This window comes from Heloderma suspectum, chromosome 3, assembly GCF_057233095.1.
Source record: "Heloderma suspectum isolate Gila_16-S chromosome 3, 16-S_ref, whole genome shotgun sequence".
NCBI lineage: Eukaryota > Metazoa > Chordata > Lepidosauria > Squamata > Helodermatidae > Heloderma > Heloderma suspectum.
The window spans coordinates 39,131,283-39,155,604 of NC_139460.1; the positions used below are offsets into that span (position 1 = coordinate 39,131,283).

The 24,322-nt window shown below is 43.5% G+C and overlaps 1 protein-coding gene across 1 annotated transcript in view; it reads left to right on the plus strand.

The window, feature by feature from the left end:
• Positions 1-24,322, plus strand: part of FRY (FRY microtubule binding protein) — a 261,267-nt gene that overhangs the window by 108,094 nt on the left and 128,851 nt on the right. The window contains exons 11-17 of the mRNA XM_084842986.1: positions 3,472-3,573; positions 7,885-7,988; positions 9,079-9,187; positions 10,029-10,115; positions 14,964-15,135; positions 16,481-16,613; positions 21,562-21,669. Of these exons, the coding sequence (XP_084699112.1) occupies positions 3,472-3,573; positions 7,885-7,988; positions 9,079-9,187; positions 10,029-10,115; positions 14,964-15,135; positions 16,481-16,613; positions 21,562-21,669 (815 nt within the window). The remainder of the gene's footprint in view (positions 1-3,471; positions 3,574-7,884; positions 7,989-9,078; positions 9,188-10,028; positions 10,116-14,963; positions 15,136-16,480; positions 16,614-21,561; positions 21,670-24,322) is intronic.

Here is a 24,322-nt window from a genome sequence, read left to right on the forward strand (position 1 = left end):
TCGAGTTTGTGGAATGATACTGCACATTGGATACTGCACAATTGGTGACCAAAAGATCACAAAAAAGTAGCAATGGTGAAAGGATGAGGATTTAAGTAGATTTTTAATACATGAGCAAAGCAAACCTACCTGTTCCTATGGAAAACTCTGATGTCTGAGCCTCCGAGAAATTCAAAGCATTGCCAATGTGAGCTTGATAGGTTAAAGAGAGAGGGGAGTGGTGTTTTTTTCTTCTTCTCATTTCCATGTCCTTTTTTTAAAATAAACTATTGCCCACCCATTGCCTATATAATTGCCTGGGAGTATGTCTCATTGAACTTAGTAGGGCTTACTTCGGAGTAGACATGCATTGGATTGTGCTATAAAGTAAGTTGGCTCCTTTAGCTTCCTCTTGGCACAAAACCCTAAGATCTCTCTAGCAGCCATTTGATTGTTCCAGAGACATCACCTGATAGATTCAGTGGCCCAATTCAGAATACCTAGAGTTAACTGAACAGCACTAAAGTGTCCTTGCTTCCACTGTGAGAATTATTTATTTATTTATTAGATTTATATCTGCCTTTCCAGCAAAAATGGTGCTCAAGGTGTCTAACTATAATAAAATACAGAAAAAAACAGACCTTCAGTCAAAATATAAATGTAAATCATTTAAAAACATGATTAAAACACAACAATAAAAAGAAATAAACAGCATTCGTCCAGTTAAAACCCTCCCTTCAGCAACTGATTTGTTGCTCAGTGTACACGCCAGAAGTCTGCTGGAATAAAAGTGTATTTGCCTGCCAGTGGAAGGACAACAGAGAGGCCAGCATAGCTTCCCTTGGCAAGGGCGTTCCAGAGCTTAGAAGTAGCCCCTGAGAAGGCCCTTTCACATGTACCCACCAAAATACTTTACTAAGAGTGTTCTGGTTAATGGAACATAGATGGGGACTTTTGAGATCAAATCGCCGACGTTCGCTGGATAATGGAGAAAGCAAGAGAATTCCAGAAAAACGTCTATTTCTGCTTCATTGACTACGCTAAAGCCTTTGATTGTGTGGATCACAACAAACTGTGGCAAATTCTGAAAGAGATGGGGGTACCAGACCACCTTACCTGTCTCCTGAGAAACCTGTACGAGGGTCAAGAAGCAACAGTAAGAACCAGACATGGAACAACCGATTGGTTCAAAATTGGGAAAGGAGTATGACAAGGCTGCATATTGTCACCCTGCTTATTTAACTTATATGCAGAGTACATCATGAGAAACGCCGGGTTGGATGAATCAGAGGTCGGAATTAAGATTGCCGGGAGAATTATCAACAACCTCCGATATGCAGACAATACCACCCTAATGGCAGAAAGCGAAGAAGATCTAAAGAGCCTCTTGTTGAGGGTGAAAGACGAGAGTGCAAAAGCTGGTTTGAAACTCAACATTAAAAAAACGAAGATCATGGCATCTGGCCCCATCACTTCCTGGAATATAGAAGGGAAAGAAATGGAAGCAGTGACAGATTTTACTTTCTTGGGCTCCAAGATCACCGCAGACGGTGACTGTAGCATGAAATTAAAAGACGCTTGCTCCTCAGGAGGAAAGCTATGGCAAATCTAGACAGCATAGTAAGAAGCAGAGACATCACCTTGCCGACAAAGGTCCGTCTAATCAAAGCTATGGTTTTCCCAGTAGTAATGTATGGCTGTGAGAGCTTGACTATAAGGAAGGCTGAGCACCAAAGAATTGATGCTTTCGAACTGTGGTTCTGGAGAAGACTCTTACGAGTCCCCTGGACTGCAAGGAGGTCAAATCAGTCAATCCTAAAGGAAATCAACCCTGAGTGCTCATTGGAAGGATAGATCCTGAAGCTGAAGCTCAAATATTTTGGCCACCTAATGCGAAGAGAAAACTCTCTGGAAAAGACCCTGATACTGGGAAAGACTGAAGGCAAAAGGAGAAGGGGACGACAGAGGATGAGATGGTTAGATAGCATCACCGATGCAATGAATATGAACTTGAGCACACTCCGGGAGAGAGCGCAGGACAGGAAGGCCTGGCGTGCTATGGTCCATGGGGTCACGAAGAGTCAGACACGACTGAATGACTGAACAACAACAACATAGAATGTGGAAGCAGGAAAGCTGTCTGAATTCACACTTTGGGTAATCCAGCCATTTCCGTAGTGCCTGACATCTCTTTTAGTAACTCACTTGCCTGTGGACTTTGAGGAGAGCCAGGGCTTGCAAAAATGGACAAGTAATAGTAGGTTTGATTTTTAAACTATGTTTTTATTGAAAATAAGAACATTTTCATACCATATTTACTAAACCAGAGGAAGAACATACAAATATATAACTGAAAGATGACAGGAAAGATACAGTGTTAGAATATCATTATAATGGGACTTAACGGAGCAATCCTGTAGGCCCTAGACAGTATCTGAGGGGCCATGGGATTGCTTGAAGTTTCCTGTCCGAGGTCAGAGACAGTGCTCCAACCTCAGAAGGGGGAGTCAGAGATCCAATCCTCTCGTTGTTCCCCTTGCAGCTGGCATGGAAAGAACTGCGCCAGCTGGCCTCTGAGGTCAGGAAGTTGACCTCAGAGAGGGGGAAAAGGGGGCATTTCATTGGGTGGGGAGGGGAGGAGACTGAGAGGCTATCCTAAACCTCTGGCACCTCCTTCCCTCCCCTCCCTTCAGCAACTGATTTGTTGCTCAGTGTACATGCCAAAAGTCTGCTGGAATAAAAGTGTATTTGCCTGCCAGTGGAAGGACAACAGAGCGGCCAGCATAGCTTCCCTTGGCAAAAGCCTTCGCTAGACTGGCAAAAAAGCCCATCTAGCAAAACATGGAGGGTAGGAGGACAGGGAGGTGAAGATTGGACTGGGAGGCAAAGATCACAATGATGATGCCTTACAGTCATCATTATGGTTGATAGTTGTAAGCCTTCAAGTTTGGGGGTTTATGATCATTGAGGGCTTAGTCAATAGGACTGTGTCCTTTGTTTCCTTACACCTTATACCTGTTCATTAAAGCCAATACCATTGGCTTTAATGAATTGACAAACAAATTCATACATATATCATTTCTCTATTGTTGTAGAATCCTGACTCATCCATCACAGCTGATTCTTGAAATTCAACAAGTTTGATGTTATAGTTACTTGCCACTTATTGCAATTTTTCACCAACCAACATTTTGCTGCTGCATAGTGTTGGCTCACAGTTTGGAAGTTCTGGATAGTGTTAGACAGAAGTATTTTATTGTTCTAATGAAAATATTATTCTCCATTTATACAGCATAATCATAAACATTCATAACAGCTTCGAAGAAGAGTTCTTTGTAAATTATGATACTGAACAATGTGTTGATGTTGGCTGGTGTATATAATGTAGCACAGAAGAGAGATGGGTCTGTGCTATTGTGGATCTGGTGCTGAATTAGTTTCCTCCTTTCCCGTCATTCAAATAACTCTGGGTCATCTTTCTCTCCCATTTAGGCTTTGTATCCTCTGGTAACGTGTCTTCTTTGTGTCAGTCAGAAGCAGTTCTTTTTAAACAGATGGCATATTTTCCTCAACAACTGCCTGTCCAATCTCAAAGTTAGTATCTCTCTCTTTGTTCTGTTAGTAATGGGTTAGCTCATGGTATATGTACCATGAATCTGCTACATATTCCGTTGACATTGTCGATAGCTGCTATTTACCGATAGACATTTTTCCCTTACTAACGTTGGCCATAACTGAGAGTAAGAGTGAAAGGATAAGTGTTTCCTGGGGAGAAGGGTAGAGTCAGGTGGTTCAGTTCCCATTCCCAGGAATAGGATTGCACTTCAGCTGCAGGAGCTGATAAAAGGAAGTACTTCTTCACACAGTGCATAGTCTATGGAATTCACTACCACAAAACGTAGTGATGGCTACCAATTTGGTTGGCTTTCAAAGGGGGTGAGACAAATTTCCGAAAGAGAGGGCTATCAGTGGCTACTAGTCCTGAAGGCTATATGCTACCTCCAGTATCAGAGGCAGTATGTCTATGTACACCACATGGGTGAGAGGGTGCTGTTGCACTCATGTCCTGCTTGTGAGTTTCCCACTGACAGCTGGTTGGCCACTGTGTGTACAGAATGCTGGACTAGATGGGCCTGTGGCCTGATCCAGCATTGTTCTTCTTTTGTTCTTATGAGCAAAAGGCTTACTTGCACCACTGCAGCTTAAGCCAAACTGATAATATTTTGTTGGCAGATGCCGTTCTGAACATTATCTAAAATTACACTCCACCAAAATTCACAGGTCTATCAAGTAATTGTTTTTAGGATCCGTTATAATAAGAAAAAGACAAGCCCCTTATTGTTTAAATCACTTAAAAGTAGAAAAGACAACAATGACCTGCAACAATGAGTAGAGTGCCCCTGTACCATGTTCCAGCTCGCCAGACCCCAACAATCAGTCAGCATTCCATGGCCACTGAACATGCCCAGCCCTCATTGGGCTGTTGAGCGGGGTGCCCCCTTAGTCATAGCCCCCCCACTGCCCCTGGAATGCCAATGCTGACCCCTTGGTTTCCCAGTAGCTCTGTTTTACCTACAGTATCTGTGTTCGCTTTTAGTACGTATGATGATAGGAAATATATTGTACAGAAAAAAAAACTTTGCTGAGGGTTAGATAAGATGACTGAAGAGAAGACTTGTTTTTTTTTTCTTCTACTCATTCTCTTTTATTTCATAAATATTTGTATGTTGTTTGGATGGCTAAGCTTACCACTTTTACTAATTTAAATATGGATTTTAATGTCAAATGGATGTATGTCCAGTAAAGAAAATAATGTAAGAGCCAGTCTGAGAGCCATTTTATATTCAGCTGTTTATTACGATTGCTTCATTTGGCTTAGTGAATTCAGTTCCACCCTGCTTAGAAAGCTGGACTAGTGGCTTGTTTATATTGTCCTATTGTACATGCACAATTTGAATATATTTATTCTTGGAAAGCTTGAACAATGTTTAAATGGCATTATTTTGTTTAGGCTGAAATGTTGTGTTAACGTGTTTAGGTTTAATCTACCTAGCACTGCTGTTCCGGCACTTCCATCTGTTTCCATAAAGGCAATGCACCAGAGTGTTTGGTGTGTTACATGTGTTTCCTGGGAGAGCTGGCTAATCAAAACTCTGCCTACTGTCATCTATGCACAAAAAGTAGCAAAATACAAAGGAGACTGTCCAGCAGCCTAGCAGATCTATGCTTGAAAACCTGCAGTTAAAGTATTAAAAAGCCCTGCAAGACTTCTGTGTTGTGACCCCAGGTTAGCATAGTTGTACTCAGGCTGAAAGGACAGGTGCACAGAGGAGTCATAAAAGTCTACTCTGAGTGCTCAGAAGACCTTCCTGGCCCATTCTCACACTTTGCAATTTGTAATTCTCAAGCTCCATTCATGCTAATACCATTTATTTCCAGCTTATTGGCTGTAATCTGCCTATCCCTCACTTCATTAGCTAAGAGGCTTGCTTACTCTAGTAACGCCCCACCCTTTCCAGTTAGTGTAACTAAGGCTTAGAAATATTTATGGGATATTCCATTGTGCAGAACGGTACATGGGGGGTGGGGTAGAGAGTAATTTGGTTAAATTGTGTACTACATGGTACAGATTCCCATACCTGATTTGTTTTTAAGCAACAGTGTCATGAATGTTAGTATTGGCTTTTATAAATAGTCACACCTGCTTTTTTTTTTTTTACACTTGTGGTATAAAATATTGACATCCGAATGCCAATTTTAAAAAAGCTTGTCTTCAGCTCAATTTGCCCAGCTTGCTTTAGAAAAATGTTTGCAGCAGTTAATAGTGTGGTGTGTGAGTATTAAATTGTTTGGCTTCTGTCACACCAGGAAATTAGATTCCAAGGTCATGGCACAAACCACCTAGTTGGGTAGTATGACAAAATGCAAAAGCAATGCTTGTTTCATTGAGCCTTCAAAAACATCAATCTCTAGCGACTGAACTTTTCACAGCCAAACATGTCAGCTGCCCACCTACAAGTACAGTGAATGCAACAAAAAACAGTTTCCTGGTCTAGAGCCTGAGATACCTCCTATACTGTAAACAGAATATAAACAGAAGACAGAACCTGTTGCACGTAGTCCAATGCTACTCTGTTGAAACTGTGCCCCTTTCTAACCCTATTTGAGTTCTTACATACACACACCAAGCTAGATATCTCATTTGATGTACACATTTGACATTCATCCTCCCCCATACCCATGCACTGCTTCATACACACCCACATACACACACACACCATGCTCCATTCACCTCCTCTTTCCTACACACACACCATCTCCACACACCATTTCATCTTCTTCCAAAAGTAATTGAAGTGATGTGAAATAGCAACTTCATTTGTTTTAAATAGCCATCCTAATCACATAGAAAAAGGACTGTGGGTAGTATCCAATGTTAGTCCTAGGTAGAGTTAGACCCATTGAAACGAATGAGGCTTAAGTTAATCATGACTAACTTAAGCCCCATTCCTTTCAATGGGCCTACCCTACATAGGGCTAACAGTGGATATTATCCTGTGTCCAGTTTTAACAACAATAGAGGCATGAGGGTGAGAAGTGCAAGACCCTTCCCCATCCTGCCTCCAGCCCTTCTTCCCAAGCTCTTCTCTCCCAACTGAGGTCACTCCTGGTGTCAGAGCTCAACAGAGCTGCTGTCAAGGGCTCCTTGGAGGGCTCTTTCAGTCTAACCCAGTAGCCAAGTCCAGACACAGACAAAGGGATTCTTTTCAAAGCTTTATTCTTCTTTTACAACTTAACAGCTCCACAGGTAGCAACTAGATCTGAGCAGCAGCATCCCTATGCCCTAAGTTAGAACAGTTGGTCCCCATTTTAAAGGCAATTACTGGCAGACCCCTGAATATAAGGACTAGGGAGAATCCCTCCCCTTTTCCCTTGGATCCTCTGGGCGCAACCGTTCTTTGAGCGCCAACGGGGCGCTACGCCTCCTTTCCGTGCCCTCCATTTGGCGCCGCTCTCTGCGTCTGCGCCGCGCATCCACCCAGTCTGCTATCTGTGCTGGGTCACTCCCTGGACTGCTTTCTAATCTAGGAATGTTGGTGGGAGGAATCTCTGTCAGCTGCGGGCCCTGGGAAAAAGGGGCATGCTCCTCTCCCAGGAGCGACTGCTCTTCCTCCGAATCAGAACTACTCTGGGATTCTATGGGCTCAGTGTCCACCCTGACAGCTGAAGAGCACTTGGGGAGAGAAGGTGTGTGGAAGCTGGTCCCACTAGTGGGGGAGGACCCTGTAGTCCTCACCCATTCACTAGTTTTGCTGTTAAAATTGGATCCCCTTCTTTTTATGTTATTGGGAGGAGTTCCATGTTTCCATATACAGAGCTGCTGTTTTATTTATTTATCCATTCATTTATTTATAAAGCATTTATACTGCTTAATATACTAAAATCCCTAAGCTTTTATAAATAGTCATACCTGTAATACACTTGTGGTGTAAGATACTGACATCCGAATGCCAATAAGTGGTTCACATTAACTGCTGTAATGTTGAGCTTGACAATAAGTTTTCCACAGTGAAGGACTTGCAACCCCACTCCCCTCTTTCAGCAATCCAAACAGGTTCATGACTCATATTTTCTGAACTTTTCAGTCTTCGTAGTTTTTCTAGGCCTATTATGACTAAGACATTTTTCATGCCCCCAGCCCCCCAGCTGGAGAAACACTGAAACTCAGTTCCTCTTGGGTGGCATTTAGAACGTCTTTCCAATATATTAGAATTCAATGTTGGGGATATGTCTACCCAGCTCTTTTGGAGTCATTCAGTTTTTAGTAAATAAAGTGAACATTTGATGAGTTGGGAACTGATGTACGTGAAAGCTACTATATATTTTTGTTTTTTGTTGTTTTAGAACAAGGATCCCAAAATGGCTCGTGTTGCTCTGGAATCCCTCTACAGACTACTCTGGGTTTACATGATTAGAATTAAATGTGAAAGCAATACAACTACCCAAAGGTAAAGTTATGCTTCCAGGTTTCATTACTCTTAGAATGTTTCCCACATAGCAGTAAAAAAAATCACTAATGATTTCATGTAGAAGAGATCCTAGAGTATAATTGCTTTGTACAATTATACTACAGAAACATTTTGCTTTGGGAAGAACCAAAATACCTGTAGCCTGCCTTACCTTCTTGTTGGTGTCAAATGAAGTTGTGCTTTTAATTTGATGTTCAGAAACTTGCAGGAAAATACTGAAAACAAAATAACCAAGTGATTGAATGAACCATTCTCAGTATGAGGTGGACCTCTGAAGGATAATTGACGAAAGAGAAATGAACGCCTTCCAGCATTCCCCTTATCCCCTGACTGCAAGTGTTAATTTTGATGTAGCTGGGAGGGCCAGTTCCTCTCTCTCCTCCTCCTGATCCATATGGTATGGGTATCGTCGTAATTCATTGCTCGGGTCTGCCTCAAAACTGCTTTTCTTTTCTTCTCAGTTTAGTTTTCCTCCCTATTGCTGAGTACTAATCTTCGTAGATACAAGCATATTTCTGTGTGGGCTTACTTTTTTACATCATCCTTTAAAATAAAACTGAATTTGTGCCATTGTTCCTATGCACATTTCATACACTTTGCGAGAGGAACTAATGCCGAAGATCAGAAGCAGCACCCTCCTCAAGAACTTAGTAGAACAAATTAGCAGCATATGGTGAACGGGGAGGGTTTAATATATATGAATATCCATCTTGGATTCTGCAATCCAGACTTCAGTGCATATGTATGCAGTGATTTGATAAGCATAAGATGAACATGTGGCCCTTTTAAAAAATTACTGTGTGGATGTGTCCTTACATAGTTACTCTTAGCGAAATATGAACATAGTTTTCTTGACCTAGGGAGGCTCATGGTGTCTCATTTTAGCAAACCTTGGAATAAACCATAGGCAGAATGCCACTGTGCCTTTTAATTTGAAAAAAACTCAGTCCTTCATCAGTATTTTTTCCTCTGGGATTTCTCCAAGCTACTTTCAAAAGTTTAAACAAGATGACACAAGGATGCCTTTCTCAGAATGAACTTATGTCAATGTTTTCTTTTTGTTTTATAGCCGGCTTATAACAATCATCACAACTCTTTTTCCGAAAGGTTCCCGAGGCGTGGTACCACGAGATATGCCTCTAAACATCTTCGTGAAGATTATACAGTTTATTGCACAGGTATGAAAAACATGCACAGGTTTTAAGCAATGTGTATTTTTTTTCCTTGATAGGTTATACATTGTTTTCCTTCCACTTTCCATATATAAGCATTTATTACTTGGTCACACTGCACTCCCAGTTGAGTGTACTCTCCTCTTCATTAGGCAGTTCACATACAATTGAAATCCAGCTTGAGAAATCTGGAGAGGGAATGGGCACTTCCCCACAGAAGTACCTTTCTTAGATCACACATCCAATAACTTCTATGGCTTCCATTAACTTTTATCATAGAAATGTACAGGGGTGTAGTCAGGAAGACTGGTGGGGAAGGGCGAACACTTTCCTCTTCTCCTCCTTCACAAGTTATTAATTTCCCATGCAGGCAGTAAGGAGCTATTCATTTCTATGGAGAAAATAGAGTCTGCGCTGGAGGTGGGAAACACAGTTCAGTGGCAGGAAGTAAATAATTCCTGATGGCTATATGCTACCTCCAGTATCAGAGGCAGTATGGCTATATACGCCACTTGCTGGGCAACATGGTGAGAAGGTGCTGTTGCACTCAGGTCCTGCGAATGGGTTTCTTGTGGCCAGCTGACTGGCCGCTGTATGAACAAAATGCTGGACTAGATGGACCCTTGGTCTGATCCAGAATGGCTCTTCTTATGTTCTGATGTCATACTGATGGGCACTGATTGTTCATAAAGGGCACAACTTACCATGATCTTCTTTTGCTGAGTCCACACTAAAGTGAGTTGGAGTTCCACAAGAACATGGTTGATGATTTGCAACTCCTGTAATTTCATTGAGGCTCACAGCTGATGTGCAACAAGTTTTATTATGATTGTTTTTTCACTGTTAGGAACGTTTGGATTTTGCAATGAAAGAAATCATTTTTGACTTCCTTTGTGTTGGAAAACCAGCAAAAGCATTTAGTCTCAACCCAGAGGTATGATATCATTATACTTATGTTTGTGCATTTCATTTATAATGTGGCTTTAGTGTTTGTGCATGCGTGCACGCGCGTGTGTGTGTGAGGGGCGGGGGGAGTTAGTTGTCCAGTGCCCTTATGTTTTGCTTGGACACAAGGGTCAATTTCAATCTCTGCCATCTATACTATTGAAGATAAAATATTGGGACAGTATCCTTTTCCCTGTCTCTCCCCAGCTCAAACTCACATGGAAAAATTCCACACAACGTGACAACAACATAGAATACAAAGGAAACACTGAGCAAAGTAGAGGAGAGAGGAAGGACTAGTTGCTACCATGACTAGTTGCACCAGTATTGCAAAGCTGTATGGGCATACCCAATATTTTGTAGCAGATATCCTCCTAGTTGTTTGAGTCAATAGTTGAGTAAATATGATGATTCCATTAAATGTCTGTAAGTGATCAGTTAGCTGTGTAAGTGAAGTCATGTTCTGAGCTGAAAAGGGCTGAGATAAAGGCCTTCATAACCCCGCTCTTACAATGCAGTTAGGGTGCAATCCTATGGCTGCTAGACAGCAGGTAGGAACTTACCTCAGAGCCCGCACTCTGAGGTCGGTTCCTGGAAAACCGCCTCCCCTCCCCCATCGCCTCATAGGCAGTATGGATCATTCCCAGGCTCTGCGCTCAGAAGAGCAGCATGGAGTGGGGCAAAAGGGGGTGTTCCTCGGGGCGGGGAGCAGCAGGGAGCATGGAAGTGCCCGTATGACGCTTCCTATGCGTCGTCCGGCCTCCCTGCCTCCCACTCTGAAGTCCCGCAGGTAGACAGCTGAAATCGACTGTTTAGCTGCAAATGCAGGGTGTCCGGAGCATGGAGGAGAAGATCCTCTCCACTCTTTGCCCACCCTCATTGAATAGGTGGTCGCCTCCGAGTTCAGAGGCAGATGCCTAGCCCCATAGGATTGCTCCCTCCATGTATTACCGTGTGTCAAGGGCTCCTTGGAGGCCTCTCTCTGTCTAATCCAGTAGCCAAGTCCAGACACAGACAAAGGGATTCTTTTCAAAGCTTTATTCCTCTTTTACAACTTAATAACTCTACTGTTAGCAGCTAGATATGAGCAGCAGAGTACCTATGCCTTAAGTTGGAACAGTTGGTCCCCGTTTGAAGGAGAATCACTGGCAGACCCTGAACTTATGGGCTAGGGAGAGTCCCTCCCCTTTTCCCTTGGATCCTCTGGGCACAACCGTTGTTTGCCGCCAACCAGGCACTACGCCTTCTTTCCACGCCCTCCATTTGGCACCGCTCCCTGTGTCGGCGTCGCACGTCCAGCAAGTCTGCTTCCCGCGCTCTCTCACTCCCGGGACTGTTATCTACGATAGGAATGCCGGTGGGAGGAATCTCTGTCAGCTGTTGGCCCTGGGAAGGATGAGCGCACTTCTCTCCCAGGAACGGCTCCCCTTCCTCAGAATCAGAACTACTCTGGGATTCTATGGGCTCAGTGTCCACCCTGACACCGTGCTCTTGTCAATCCTACTTGTATTCTCATTGGAACCCCAGTCTACTTATACAACATGATCCATGCAAACGTGTAATTTATTTATTTATTTATTTCATTTCTATACCGCCCAATAGCCGAAGCTCTCTGGGCGGTTCACAAAAACTAAAACCAAACAACACACAATAAAACAATTTAAAATATATAGAACATTAAAACCACAATATAACAATACAACCACAATAAAACCTAGCAGCAGTACAGGAGTTTAAAATACAGATTTAAAACAGCAAAGATAAAAATTTAGAAAGCTAAAATGCCTGGGAAAATAAAAAGGTCTTCACCTGGCACCGAAAGGAGTACAATGTAGGCGCCAGGCGAACCTCACTAGGGAGCTCATTCCAGAGCCGGGGTGCCACAACAGAAAAAGCCCTCCTCCTAGTAGCCACCTGCCTCACTTCCTTTGGCAGGGGCTCACGGAGAAGGGCCTCTGATGATGACCTTAAGGTCCGGGCAGGCACATATGGGAGGAGGCGATCCTTCAGGTAACCTGGCCCCAAGCCGTTAAGGGCTTTGAATGTTAACACCAGCACTTTGAATCGGGCCCAGAAATGGACTGGCAGCCAGTGCAGCTGGAAAAGTACTGGCGTAATATGAGCTCGCAGGCCAGTCCCTGTTAACAATCTTGCTGCCCTATTTTGGACCAGCTGAAGTTTCCGGACCGTTTTCAAAGGCAGCCCCACGTATAACGCATTGCAGTAATCCAGACGAGAAGTAATCCAGACGAGAGCATGGATAACTGTAGCTAGGCTATCTCTGTCCAGATAAGGGCGTAGTTGGTATACCAGCCTAAGCTGATAAAAAGTGCTCCGTGCCACTGAGTTCACCTGTGCCTCAAGTGACAGTTCTGGATCCAAGAGCACCCCCAAACTACGAACCTGATCCTTTAGGGGGAGTGCAACCCCCTCCAGAACAGGTTGAATATCACCTAGCCGGGCAGACGAACCACCCACTAACAGTACCTCCATCTTGTCTGGATTGAGTTTCAGTTTATTAGCCCTCATCCAGTCCATTACCGTGCCCAGGCAGTGGTTCAGAACAGCCACTGCCTCACCTGGGTTTGATGAGAAAGAGAGGTAGAGCTGGGTGTCATCCGCATATTGATGGCACCTCAGCCCACACCTCTGGATAACCTCCCCCAGCGGTTTCATGTAGATGTTAAACAGCATGGGGGATAAAATAGAGCCCTGTGGAACCCCATGGCACAATTGCCATGGCACAGAGCAATAATCCCCCAGCACCACCTTCTGGAATCGGCCATCCAAGTAGGAGCGGAACCACTGTAGTGCAGTGCCTCCAACTCCCAACCCAGACAACCTATCCAGAAGGATACCATGGTCGATGGTATCGAAAGCCGCTGAGAGGTCCAGGAGAATCAACAGGGTCGCACTCCCCCTGTCCCTCTCCTGGCAGAGGTCATCCCACAGGGCAACCAAGGCAGTTTCCGTTCCAAAACCAGGCCTGAAGCCCGATTGAAATGGATCTAGATAATCCGTTTCATTCAACAGTGCCTGGAGCTGTCCTACAACCACCCACTCGAGCACCTTGCCCAGGAAGGGGATGTTGGCCACTGGCCTATAATTGTTAACATCCTCTGGGTCCAGGTTAGGCTTTTTCAGGAGTGGTCTAATTACTGCCTCTTTTAAAGCAGCAGGCACCACTCCCTCTCTCAAGGAGGAATTTACAACCTCCTGGACCCAGCCGGACAACCCCTCCTTGTTTGATTTAATAAGCCATGAAGGGCAAGGGTCAAGCACACAAGTGGTTGATCGGACTTGGCCAAGCACCTTGTCCGCATCCTCAGGCCTCAGTAACTGAAACTCATCCAATAAAACTGGACCAGACGGTGCTCTGAACGCCTCTACCAATGGAACTGCATTAATGGTGGTGTCCAATTCATGACGAATCTGAGCGACTTTATCCTCAAAGTGCCGCGCAAACTTGTCACAGCGTGCTACCGAGGGTTCCACCGTCTCTCTCCCTGGCCCAGAATGTAACAGGCCGCGAACCACTCAGAAAAGCTCCGCTGGACGACACTGAGAAGATGCAATGCTGGTGGAAAAGAACTGCCTCTTTGCCACCCTCACCGCCACAGAGTAGGCTCGATAGTGGGCTCTTACCTGTGTTCGGTCAGACTCAGCACGAGTTTTCCTCCACCTGCGTTCTAGCCGTCTCCCCTCTTGCTTCGTTGCCCTCAGCTCAGGTGTATACCAAGGAGCTGGCCGGGCTCTGCTCAGAGGGAGAGGGCACTTGGGTGCGATCGTGTCAACCGCCCGAGTCATCTCTGCATTCCACAGAGTGACCTGGGCTTCGACAGGAGCACCAGCCATACCAGCAGGAAAATCCCCCAGAGCCCTCTGGAATCCATCGGAATCCATTAATCTCCGAGGGCGGACCATTTTAATAGGTCCCCCACCCTTGCAGAGGGGAAAGGCCGCCAGGAGTCTAAACCTCAGCAGGAAGTGATCTGACCATGACAAAGGGACAGATGTTAATTCCTCCACCTTCAGATCACCATCCACCTGCCCAGTCGAGAAAACCAGATCAAGCGTGTGTCCTTTTATATGCGTTGGGCCGATGACATGTTGGGACAGCCCCATGGTTGTCATGGCGGCCATGAAGTCCTGAGCTGCCCCGGATATAGCGGCCTCGGCATGGAAGTTGAGATCCCCCAGGACCATCATCCTAGGGGTCCTCAACACCAAGTCCGAGAGCACCTCTGTCAGCTCAGGCAGGGAGTCCGATGGGCAGCAGGGTGGGCGGTACACCAACAGAATCCCTAATCTGTCCCGGGTACCCAACACAAGGTACAAACACTCAAGATCTGCACTCGAATGAGCAGGAAGCCTGGAGAGGGAGATTGAATTCCTATAGACCACGGCAACCCCCCCTCCCCGACCCTCAAGTCGGTGTTGGTGCTGCACCGAGTACCCAGGAGGGCACAGCTGGGAGAGAGTGACCCCTCCCAGTTCCCCCACCCAGGTCTCAGTAATACATGCCAGGTAATGGCACTACACTGATCTCCAGATATTATTGTGATAGATTCTACAGGTCAGCTACACATTAAATCAATAAATCATTGACCAATCTAAATTCATAATACAGTTTCTGTAGAATTGGAAGTCACTTAGAAAGCCCTTTTCTTGAGCAGCTTGTTAAATAATCCTGAAGTTGATTCCTTAGGAACTGAGATGCATCCACTGCATTTTGTTTGAAGAAAATTTTGTAAGATTGTAATTTGATGACACCATCATCTTTAAAAATGTGATCTATATACTAAAATTAGTATTTTGCTTTCCATCAAATTTCCAGAGAATGAATATTGGTCTGAGAGCTTTCTTAGTTATTGCAGATAGCTTGCAACAAAAAGATGGAGAACCTCCAATGCCTGTTACTGGAGCTGTGCTGCCTTCTGGGAATACATTACGAGTAAAGAAGACATACTTAAGTAAAACTCTTACAGAGGAGGAGGCTAAGATGATAGGCAAGTATCAAGTATGTCTCTACTAGGTTCATGGACTGGTGGAACCTTACATTAAGTTCAACAGCCTTACATAAAGTTCTCAAAAGTTGCTAGAGAATTCAGCTGAACATGTTCAAAGGCTAGACTGATATTGGAAAATATACTGCATATCAGGGAGATCTAAGTCACCACCTGGCCACCTGGGGTCAATTTCTAGTTACCAATGGGAACCAGGAAATGTGCAAACCTGTTAGACAGTAACATTATCCATGCGTGCAGTGCTTTTAACTGAAGATGTATTTACTATGGTTTAGTGTTTACATTTGCCACAATTTGATTCTGGCTGAATTTGCATGACATTTGTTATTTGTGTAACAGGTGCAGGAATCACCTGTACCTCTGCATATCTATTAATAATATGGTAGTCACGTTTTTAGTAATAGGCAATCGTATCACTCTTTGAGGAAAGGCTAGGAAGGATTGTAGAAGGAAGGCCTTTCAACAGCCATTTTGTAGAGTGGTCAGAGTATCAGACATGCTCTGTTTGAGCATGCCTGAAATGTAAAAGCTACCAGGGAAAGGATGGGTGATTTCTCATAACAGCTCTGCCAGGAGCTGCTCAGATGCCTGCCTGTCATATTCCGTGGGAGAGGACCAAAAAGGAGAAATCTTCTCTCTGGTCTTCCTCCCAGAGCTTTGCCTATCTGAGCCAAACAACAATGCTGATTGGCTCCTTCAAACTCCCTGCTCACAGAAGTCTTGTACAGCATCCCAGAATTTCTGTGTGGGCTCCTAGATAGCCATGTGGCCCCAGATGCACAGTGGCCTCTTCCTCCTCGTCCAGCCTCGTGCGCATTGGTGCAAAGAGGGTCCCAGGTAAAGGGACCTGGGCTTTTCATTGTACTGTGCTGGTACAGCTTCCTGAGCTTTACCGATATAGACATTATTGAAGATAAGACGCCAGACTAGCCAGATCATAAATCTGATCCAGTATGACTCCTGAGAGCTTTTTTCCCTGGAAGTTGGATCTGCAACCAACTGGGAGGGCAAGTAATCCTAAAGTTCCAGTGTCATATGTCAACTCCAAAAAGCATAAGATATAGTTGGAAACTATTAAAAAAGAATATTTTTAGTAACATTCTTCTGAACATTCTATATTCTTATGTGCAATCATCAGGCTAGAGATTCTTCGTGTTCACAATACCATAAAAATGCTTAGGGCTACATATTTACCAGTGGCCCTTAAGAAATGAACAGCATGTTGTTGAAATAAATATTTCTGTGAAATACTTCTAAATTCTGGATTTTACATTAATATTTTGTTTGTTTAATGAGCCAGTATTAATCCACTTCATGTTTTTTCCAGGCATGTCATTATATTATTCTCAAGTAAGAAAAGCTGTAGACAACATACTGCGACATCTTGATAAAGAAGTTGGACGGTGTATGATGCTCACTAACATACAGATGTTGAACAAAGAACCTGAAGATATGATCACGTAAGTGTTAAATAATTTGAAAGGGAATGTGTAAAACTTGATTAGTACATAGCTAATCTGTTTCTTTCAACCAAATTCACACAGACACACACACAGGCACACACACTGAATATAAACATGTTTGCTAAGGAGTCAGTTTAATGCCTTCGAAACCAGAGATGGGCAGTTTGTGGGCCCTCCAGGTGTTTTGGCCTACAAATCCCATCAGCCCTCACCACTGGCTATACTGGCTAGGGCTGATAGGAATTGTAGGCCAAAACATCTGGAGGGCCACAAGCTGCCCACCTCTGTTCTAAACCCTCCAATTTGGGGGCCAAACTAAATGTTACAAGACAGGCTCATATAACTGTCTTTCAACTGATGGGCTGCAAATTTTAGTGGTAGAATAGAGGGGTGTGTGGATGAGCAGAGAGCAGCTACTTAACCTTTTCTCTTCATGCTGTTTTTCTGCTCAAAATTGCTCTCTTCAGGATGGAATTTGACTTGTGAGGGGAAAAGATACTTAGGGGGCAGTAAAGATGTGTAAAGATGTAAAGGAGTGTAAAGATGGCCAGAGGGGAAAGTGTTAAGCCCTCCCCCACCCACCCACCCTGCCACTTCCTCTGCTCAAACTTGCAGTCTTCAAACCACAGGCTGTCTTTCTTTTTTTAACATTGGAACATTACCTACATCTGCCTTGTAATGTCTAGTTTGGCCCTCTGTGCCAAGGGAATCCAGATTCTTTAATCTACATTATGCAAATAATGTATACTTTCACAAGAAGCAAATCATTTTTTTTCTAGAAATAATTTGCATTTGGCTTTGCATGTATCTATAGTGCTTGTCATTTAGTGCTCTGAGACTGGAGAAAAACCTGCGAAATCAGTCATGAAACTACTGAAAGATGGTTCGCACAGGTTGAAGAATCATGAACATGCTAAGAGCCTATAGGCTAGATTGTACACTGAATCCTTGAAGAGATACATAGTGCTTTGATGTTTTAAAAAAGCAACAACAATCTTGCAGATGAGTTTAGATCCTGCTCCAGGGTTTGCTTTATCTGTGGGTGTTCTGCACTGTTCATTTTCTCGTTTCAAACAACAAGAGTTTTTTTCTGAGACAGATATGAAAATAATTCCAGCTGTTAGAAACATCTGTTGTGCTATGTAGGAAAGCTTTCGTACTACTTAACTTAAGCATTACAAAGCATTATAACAGGGTTTCTCTCTATAAGATAATTTTTTGCTTAAAGAACTCTCTTCCAAGTAAGCTGAAATCCTATCAGCAGAGTTGAATTACATATACTTTCAGCACTCTATTGCAAAAAATAACTTCCCTCATACATTACAATATGTTTTAATTATTTTTAATATAGTCTAGCCATGCTCTGTGTCTTCTGTCCTATGCTACTTAAGTCAACAGTTCCTGTAAGGCAGCCTTCCCCAACCTGGTGTCTACCAGATGTTTTGAACTACGACTCCCTGCATTCCTGACCAGTGGCTATGCTGGCTGGGGTGATGGGAGCTGAAGTTCAAAACATTCCGGGAGGCACCAGGTTGGGGAGCAGCAAGGAAAAGAGGGTATCGTCATCTGGGGATCCCTGGAGGACTTGATTTGGAATGCAGGAGGTCCAGATTTGGCCTCTGGGCCTGAGGCTCCCCACTCCTGGTCTCCAGATTCACTTCCAAACTTATTTATTAACTGTGTTTGTATGCCACCCCATTACAAAAAGCTCATTGAGTGGTGTATAGTAAATATTAATACAAGTGGTGGTCAATTGCAAGTCTCTCTCCTCCACCCCAGAATGGACATTGGCTGTTTGGAAGCTGAACAACTAACAAGAATGTGAACATCTCCAAAGATGCTTCTTCCTAGTACACATGGGCCTAGAACTGATCAAACTCTGGGCTGAGTGTAGGGCCATAGCCAGCATGCCTGGGAGGCTGAGAAAGGCAACCTCAGAATTGGTAGGGCCTGCCGCTGCTGAAACAAGAGAAGGGGCAGGTGTTATCTCTGTGGTTGATGCAATTGCAGAAAATCGCAGTAACAATGTGCTTTAAGTAACCATTTTGTCTGTCGTACTCATGCATTTGTGACATGTGGTGATTGTGCTCTGGCTGCTAAGGTAGCATGTGCTTTAGCTGCAAGTCTGTGATACTTGTTATTGTTTCTATCAATTCACAACTGTTATACTTGTGCAGCTGTTATAATCCTATGATGTTAATGGTATGATAGTCTCTTAAGATTAAAACTATGGGGTCAGTTAGACCCCACATACCTTTTGTGTAGGGTTTTGTACTTTGTATTCTAGGATATTATTGACCCTGAAGATTTATGTGCAACTATATTGTTTTACTGGACAAGGGAAGGTCTGAATAAAAACTTTTTTTTAACTTGCAAGTGGTTAAAAGCTGGAAACGGTGGAATCCATGGGCTATCTATTCCCTCCCCCCTGAACACAGATTTCTCTGTGCTTGAATCATAACCGACAGATGCCCATCCTGATGGATTTATAGGGATGGAGGGGACCAAAAGGCCTGCAAGTTGAATCCTTGGCAGCGGTGGTTGTGCCTTCAGCCAATCAGATTGACCCATGTTATCCAGACCCTAGTGTGCCATCAAAACAGACCAAAAGTGGAAAAAGTGCTTTCCAAGTAAATAGCTCCACATTATTCAAAGTGAGCCGCTATTTTGAGCATTTGGGCTTTTATTGGGCACTTTATACATTCTGCCCATTATTTAATTAATAGTCTTTAATGTCCCAAGGGAAGTGCGGAGTGGGAAACCAAGATCTTCATCTGAAAGAAATGTTGTTCATAACCATAGCTTGTTATAACTGAGACTATCTGAGGCATCTACATTATTTTTTAAAAAACTGCAGGAAAAAAAGATTACACCACTTCCTAGATCAAGTAACCTGTTGAAATTTTTTAGACATATGGAGCTATTTTATATTGAGTCAGCCCTGTAGTGTCTACTCTAATTGGCAGCTGCTCTCCAGAGTTTCCAGTAGAGGTCTTTCCCATCACCTGAATATTTAATCGGGGATTGAATTTAGGACATTGCACATGCAAATCATTTGCTCTACAACTGAGTGATGGCCTCTCCCTTTTTAGATTTTGGAAGTGTTTTTGAGATTGCTGACACTTGAATATCCCTGAATTCCACCATACTAGATAACTATCGTCCAGTCTGTAACATACCATTTTTGGGCAAGGTATTAGAGTGTGTGCTGACCTCCCAGCTCCAGGGGTTCCTGGATTAAACGGATTATCTTGATCCATTTCAATCTGGTTTCAGGCCTGGGTATGGGACAGAGACAGCTTTGGTCGCCTTGGTGGATGACCTACTCCGGGAACTGGACAGGGGGAGTGTGTCCCTGTTAGTTCTGCTGGACCTCTCAGTGGCATTGAATACCATCAACCATGGTATTCTTCTGGGACGCCTTGCTGGGATGGGACTTGGGGGTACTGTTTTACAGTGGCTCCATTCCTTCCTAGCAGGGTGAACTCAGAAGCTGGTGTTGGGGGATGCCTGTTAGACTCTGTGGCTGTTAGCTTGCGGGGTCCCTCAGGGTTCTGTTCTGTCCCCCATGCTATTTAATATCTACAGGAACCTCTAGGAGGGGTTGGCTGGAGTTTTGGAGTTCGGTGCCACCAATATGCTGATGACACCCAGCTCTACTACTCCTTTCCACCAGATTCCACAGAAAGAAGCTGTTTCTGTCCTTAACCTGTGTTTGGTATCAGTAATGGACTGGATGAGGGAGAACAAATTGAAACTTAATCCATACAAGATAGAGGTGCTCCTGGTCAGTCAAAAGGCAGATCAGGGAATAGGGATTCAGCCTGTGTTGGATGGGATTACACTCCCCCTGAAGACTCAGGTTTGCAGTTTGGGGGTGCTCCTGGATTCAGCCCTAAGCCTGGATGCTCAGGTTTCAGTAGTGGCCAGGAGTGCTTTTGCACAATTAAAACTAGTGCGCCCACTGCGCCCGTTCCTGGAGATGTCTGACCTGGCCACGGTGACACATGCCTTAGTTACATCCCGTTTGGATTACTGCAACGCGCTCTACGTGGGGCTGCCTATGAAGAGTGTTCGGAAACTGCAGTTGGTTCAAAGACTGCTGCCAGACTGATGACTGGGGCTGGTTACAGGGAGCATACAACTCCCTTGCTAAAACAGCTTCACTGGCTTCCAGTCTGTTTCTGGGCACAATTCAAAGTACTGGCTATGAAGCCTTATACGGCTCCGGGCCAGGTTATCTGAAAGACCATATCCTCCCTTATGAACCTGCCTGTGTTCTGAGATCTTCTGGGGAGGCCCTTCTCTCAGTCCCACCACGGTCACTGGCACGTTTGGTGGGAACCCGGGAGAAGGCCTTCTCGGTGGCTGCCCCACAGCTGTGGAACATCCTTCCCAGGGAGACTAGGATGGCTCCCTCCTTGATGTGTTTCCGGAGGCAGACTAAAACATTCTTGTTCCAGCAGGCCTTTGGGACATAGTTGGAACCTGGGGGTAAGCTGCTAAAGTGCTGTTTTAAAATGCTGTTTTAATATTTTAATATAATTTTAATTATATTGTTGTTTAATTTATATTTTAACTTTTGTATATTTTCATATGTTTTAATTGTATATGTTTTAATTTTTGTAAGCCTCCTTGTGTCCCAGTACTGGGAAAAAGGCGGGGTATGAATATAATAATAATAATATCCAGTGCAGCTAAAGGCCCCCTTTTCAAGGACCATGATACAGGGTTTGCTCTACCTCCTCTTTTTGACATTTTTTAGTTGAGTGAATATGTAGCAGTATCTTATTACATGGATTTCTTGATATAACCTTTATGTACATTTGATTCAGTAAGTCCACAAGATGAAAAACAATAGCTTGGAGCAGCGAGACGTATATGTGTGTGCATATATATCTAGTGATTGTTTAGTGATCGATTGCATTATTTTCCTTATTTTCAGAGGTGAAAGAAAACCAAAAATTGACCTTTTCAGGACTTGTGTCGCTGCTATTCCTCGACTCCTTCCCGATGGAATGTCTAAACTAGAGCTGATTGAATTGCTGTCAAGGTAAGTTGTGTAACATTAAAGGATTGATTGGTGGGCCTACAGTGTAGCTGTTCTCCAGTCTGTGGAACTGTTTCCTGGAGGGAACTATATAGAAGTGTTGAATTTTTGCCTTTCCATAAATCAATATGAACAGTCTCTTCAGGCTGCTGTTGGTGTGGAGAGAATGGTATTACTGTGTTCTCCAATCAGTTTTTGTTCATTTGTGCTGAGGCTTGCCTCACTTTTACATAATGTTAAAAGGTAGTTTGTTTATTTAGGGGATTCAAAGAGCTACTTAGGCTCACTTAAGCTGCTTGCAGTAGCCGGTAGAATTGTCGACTTGTTTTTCTTTGAAGGTATATATAGCCTTGAACTTTGCTCAGTTTCGAAAGCAGTTTGCCATGTGTCATGGAGGGCTGCTGTTGACAAAAATCAAATCTAAAGCCCCCTTGAGCTTACTGGTTTTATAGCTCTTTTGATCCTGGCCATATTGATCTATTTAATGCTATCAGTGTACATGATACTTCCAGAGTAACATTATGAAGAAGAAAAATGGTCCCTGCCCTGCGGAGCTTACAGTCTAGATTAAAACTGTAGAAGGAGGATACAGAAGAAGGGAAGGGAGAGAGTGGCCAGGATAGGAAGAAATGAAGCCTCTCAAATGCATTAGTTGTAGTCTTTTAACTCCATCTCAGGGTTTTGCAGCCTATGAAATGCAGCCTATGAAAAATCCATGTGTTAGGTAACTACCACTCTCTGTTGTTTATTTCTGCTTCCATCCTAAAGCTCAGGACTGCACAACTTGTGACCGCCCCCCCCCAAAGCCAAATGCAGCCTACTAGCCATGTATCTTCACCTACTAGCGCTTGGATTGAAGCCGCTGTGCTTGCTGCTTGCCTGCGACTGAAAAACAGTGATGGCAAAGAGGTGGCAGGCAAGCCCATGGCAGGCCACAATAATTGGCTGGTGGCCAGCTATTTGCCTTGGTTGTGAAGAAGGCCTGCTCAAATGCAAGCTTCAGTTGTCCCCATGTGGTGTGCTATTGCAGCTTTCCCTAACCTGGTGCCCTTCAGATCTGTTGGGCTACAACTCCCATCAAAAAACATTAGAATGGCCATTTCGGGGACATGGCTTTTTGTGGATTATGTTGTTTGTGTGAAGAACAAACTGCATTCCTACTGACCCTTCTGTTATTGACCTGCTAATTGTCTTCTCCTTATTTCAAAGATCAGAATTTCCATACAAATAGATTATTCTAGTCACAGTTCAGTGCTAAACGTCATGCATATAGTATCTGAGTCTTTTGACAGTTCTCAGAAAGTATCTGTACATAAGCAGTTAGATGAAAATCTAAGACAGCTGTCAAGTGTCAAATCAACAGGGTGCAAATTCCAAAGGACGGTTGTAGACTACACGGGCTAAAGTGCAAAGCAATAAACATTTGCTTTCTTTTTTGTATATTCCTGGTGGAATAAGCCTAGTTTGTAAACAAGATACCTATTGCTCCCATTATTGCTGTGTGGTGATTCCTGTTGCTGTTTTGTAGGGTTACTCTTCCCAAGTCATTCATTGCCTGTTAAGCCCAAATAAGTTATTTCAGGAAGATACAATTAGTACTCCTGTTAAATTTAATTTCTTAACCCTAATTTTTCCAATATCGGTCTTCACATTTTTCTTGCGACATATTGCTTAGTTCTCCCAGAAGTTGCAAGCCCGAGTGATGAATATTCTGCAGTTGCACCTCTGCAACCATACACATCCTGACAGATGTGATGCACATGGGCTCGAAAGGAGCAGGACTTGAGTTGGGGTTGTCAAGATGGATTTAGCTTCAACTAAGGGTGCAATCCTATGTGTATCTAGACAGAAAAAGTTCCTACAATTCCCAGCTTTTTCCAGTTTGCATGAGTCTTGACCCTTTGCCACCTAAAGGGATTGGGGTGGGTGGGGGATGGGGGAGAATAATTTGAACTGGGAATCAGACATTTGCATGGATCACTCTGTACACATTAAGTTTTATCATTATGGTGGAGGACAGGTATTCCTCCACCACATGAATATAGCATGCCCTTCTCAAGGAAACATAAAAACCAGATCTTATGTATCTGTTGAGATATAAACGTTAGCACAAGACAGAAATGAGCAGTGACAGACTGTGGAATGTGGAGCGAATGCTAATTACTACCTTCCCTCTCAGTTATTAGTGGCAGATCCCATGAAAAATTGCTGGTCTGAAGTATGCGGTTTGGAATTCTTAAGTGATAATGTTCATATGCTAGCAGTTTCATTGTAGTAACCGAATGACTAAAGTTAGAGTGCTACTGTCTGTATCTTTGGTTTTATTTTACAACACACTTTTGTAAGTAGGAGAAATTGAGCCACAAACTTTAATAATTATCTTCTGAATTTAAACACAACTAGATTTTTAATTCATTAATCAATGTTATTGGTTATTTTTCTTTGCAGTTTTTTTGTAAGGCACTTTGATACCTTTTTATATTAAAAGTGACTCACTGTGCAATCCTATACATGTCTGCTCAGAGGTAAGCCCCATTGTGTTCAGTGGGGCTTACTCCCAGGTAGGTGGGTATTGGATTGCAGTCTTAGACTTTATAAAATAAATTTTAAAAACCGTACTCTGTTCTGTTCTTGCAAGAGGTACTGTTGGTATGTT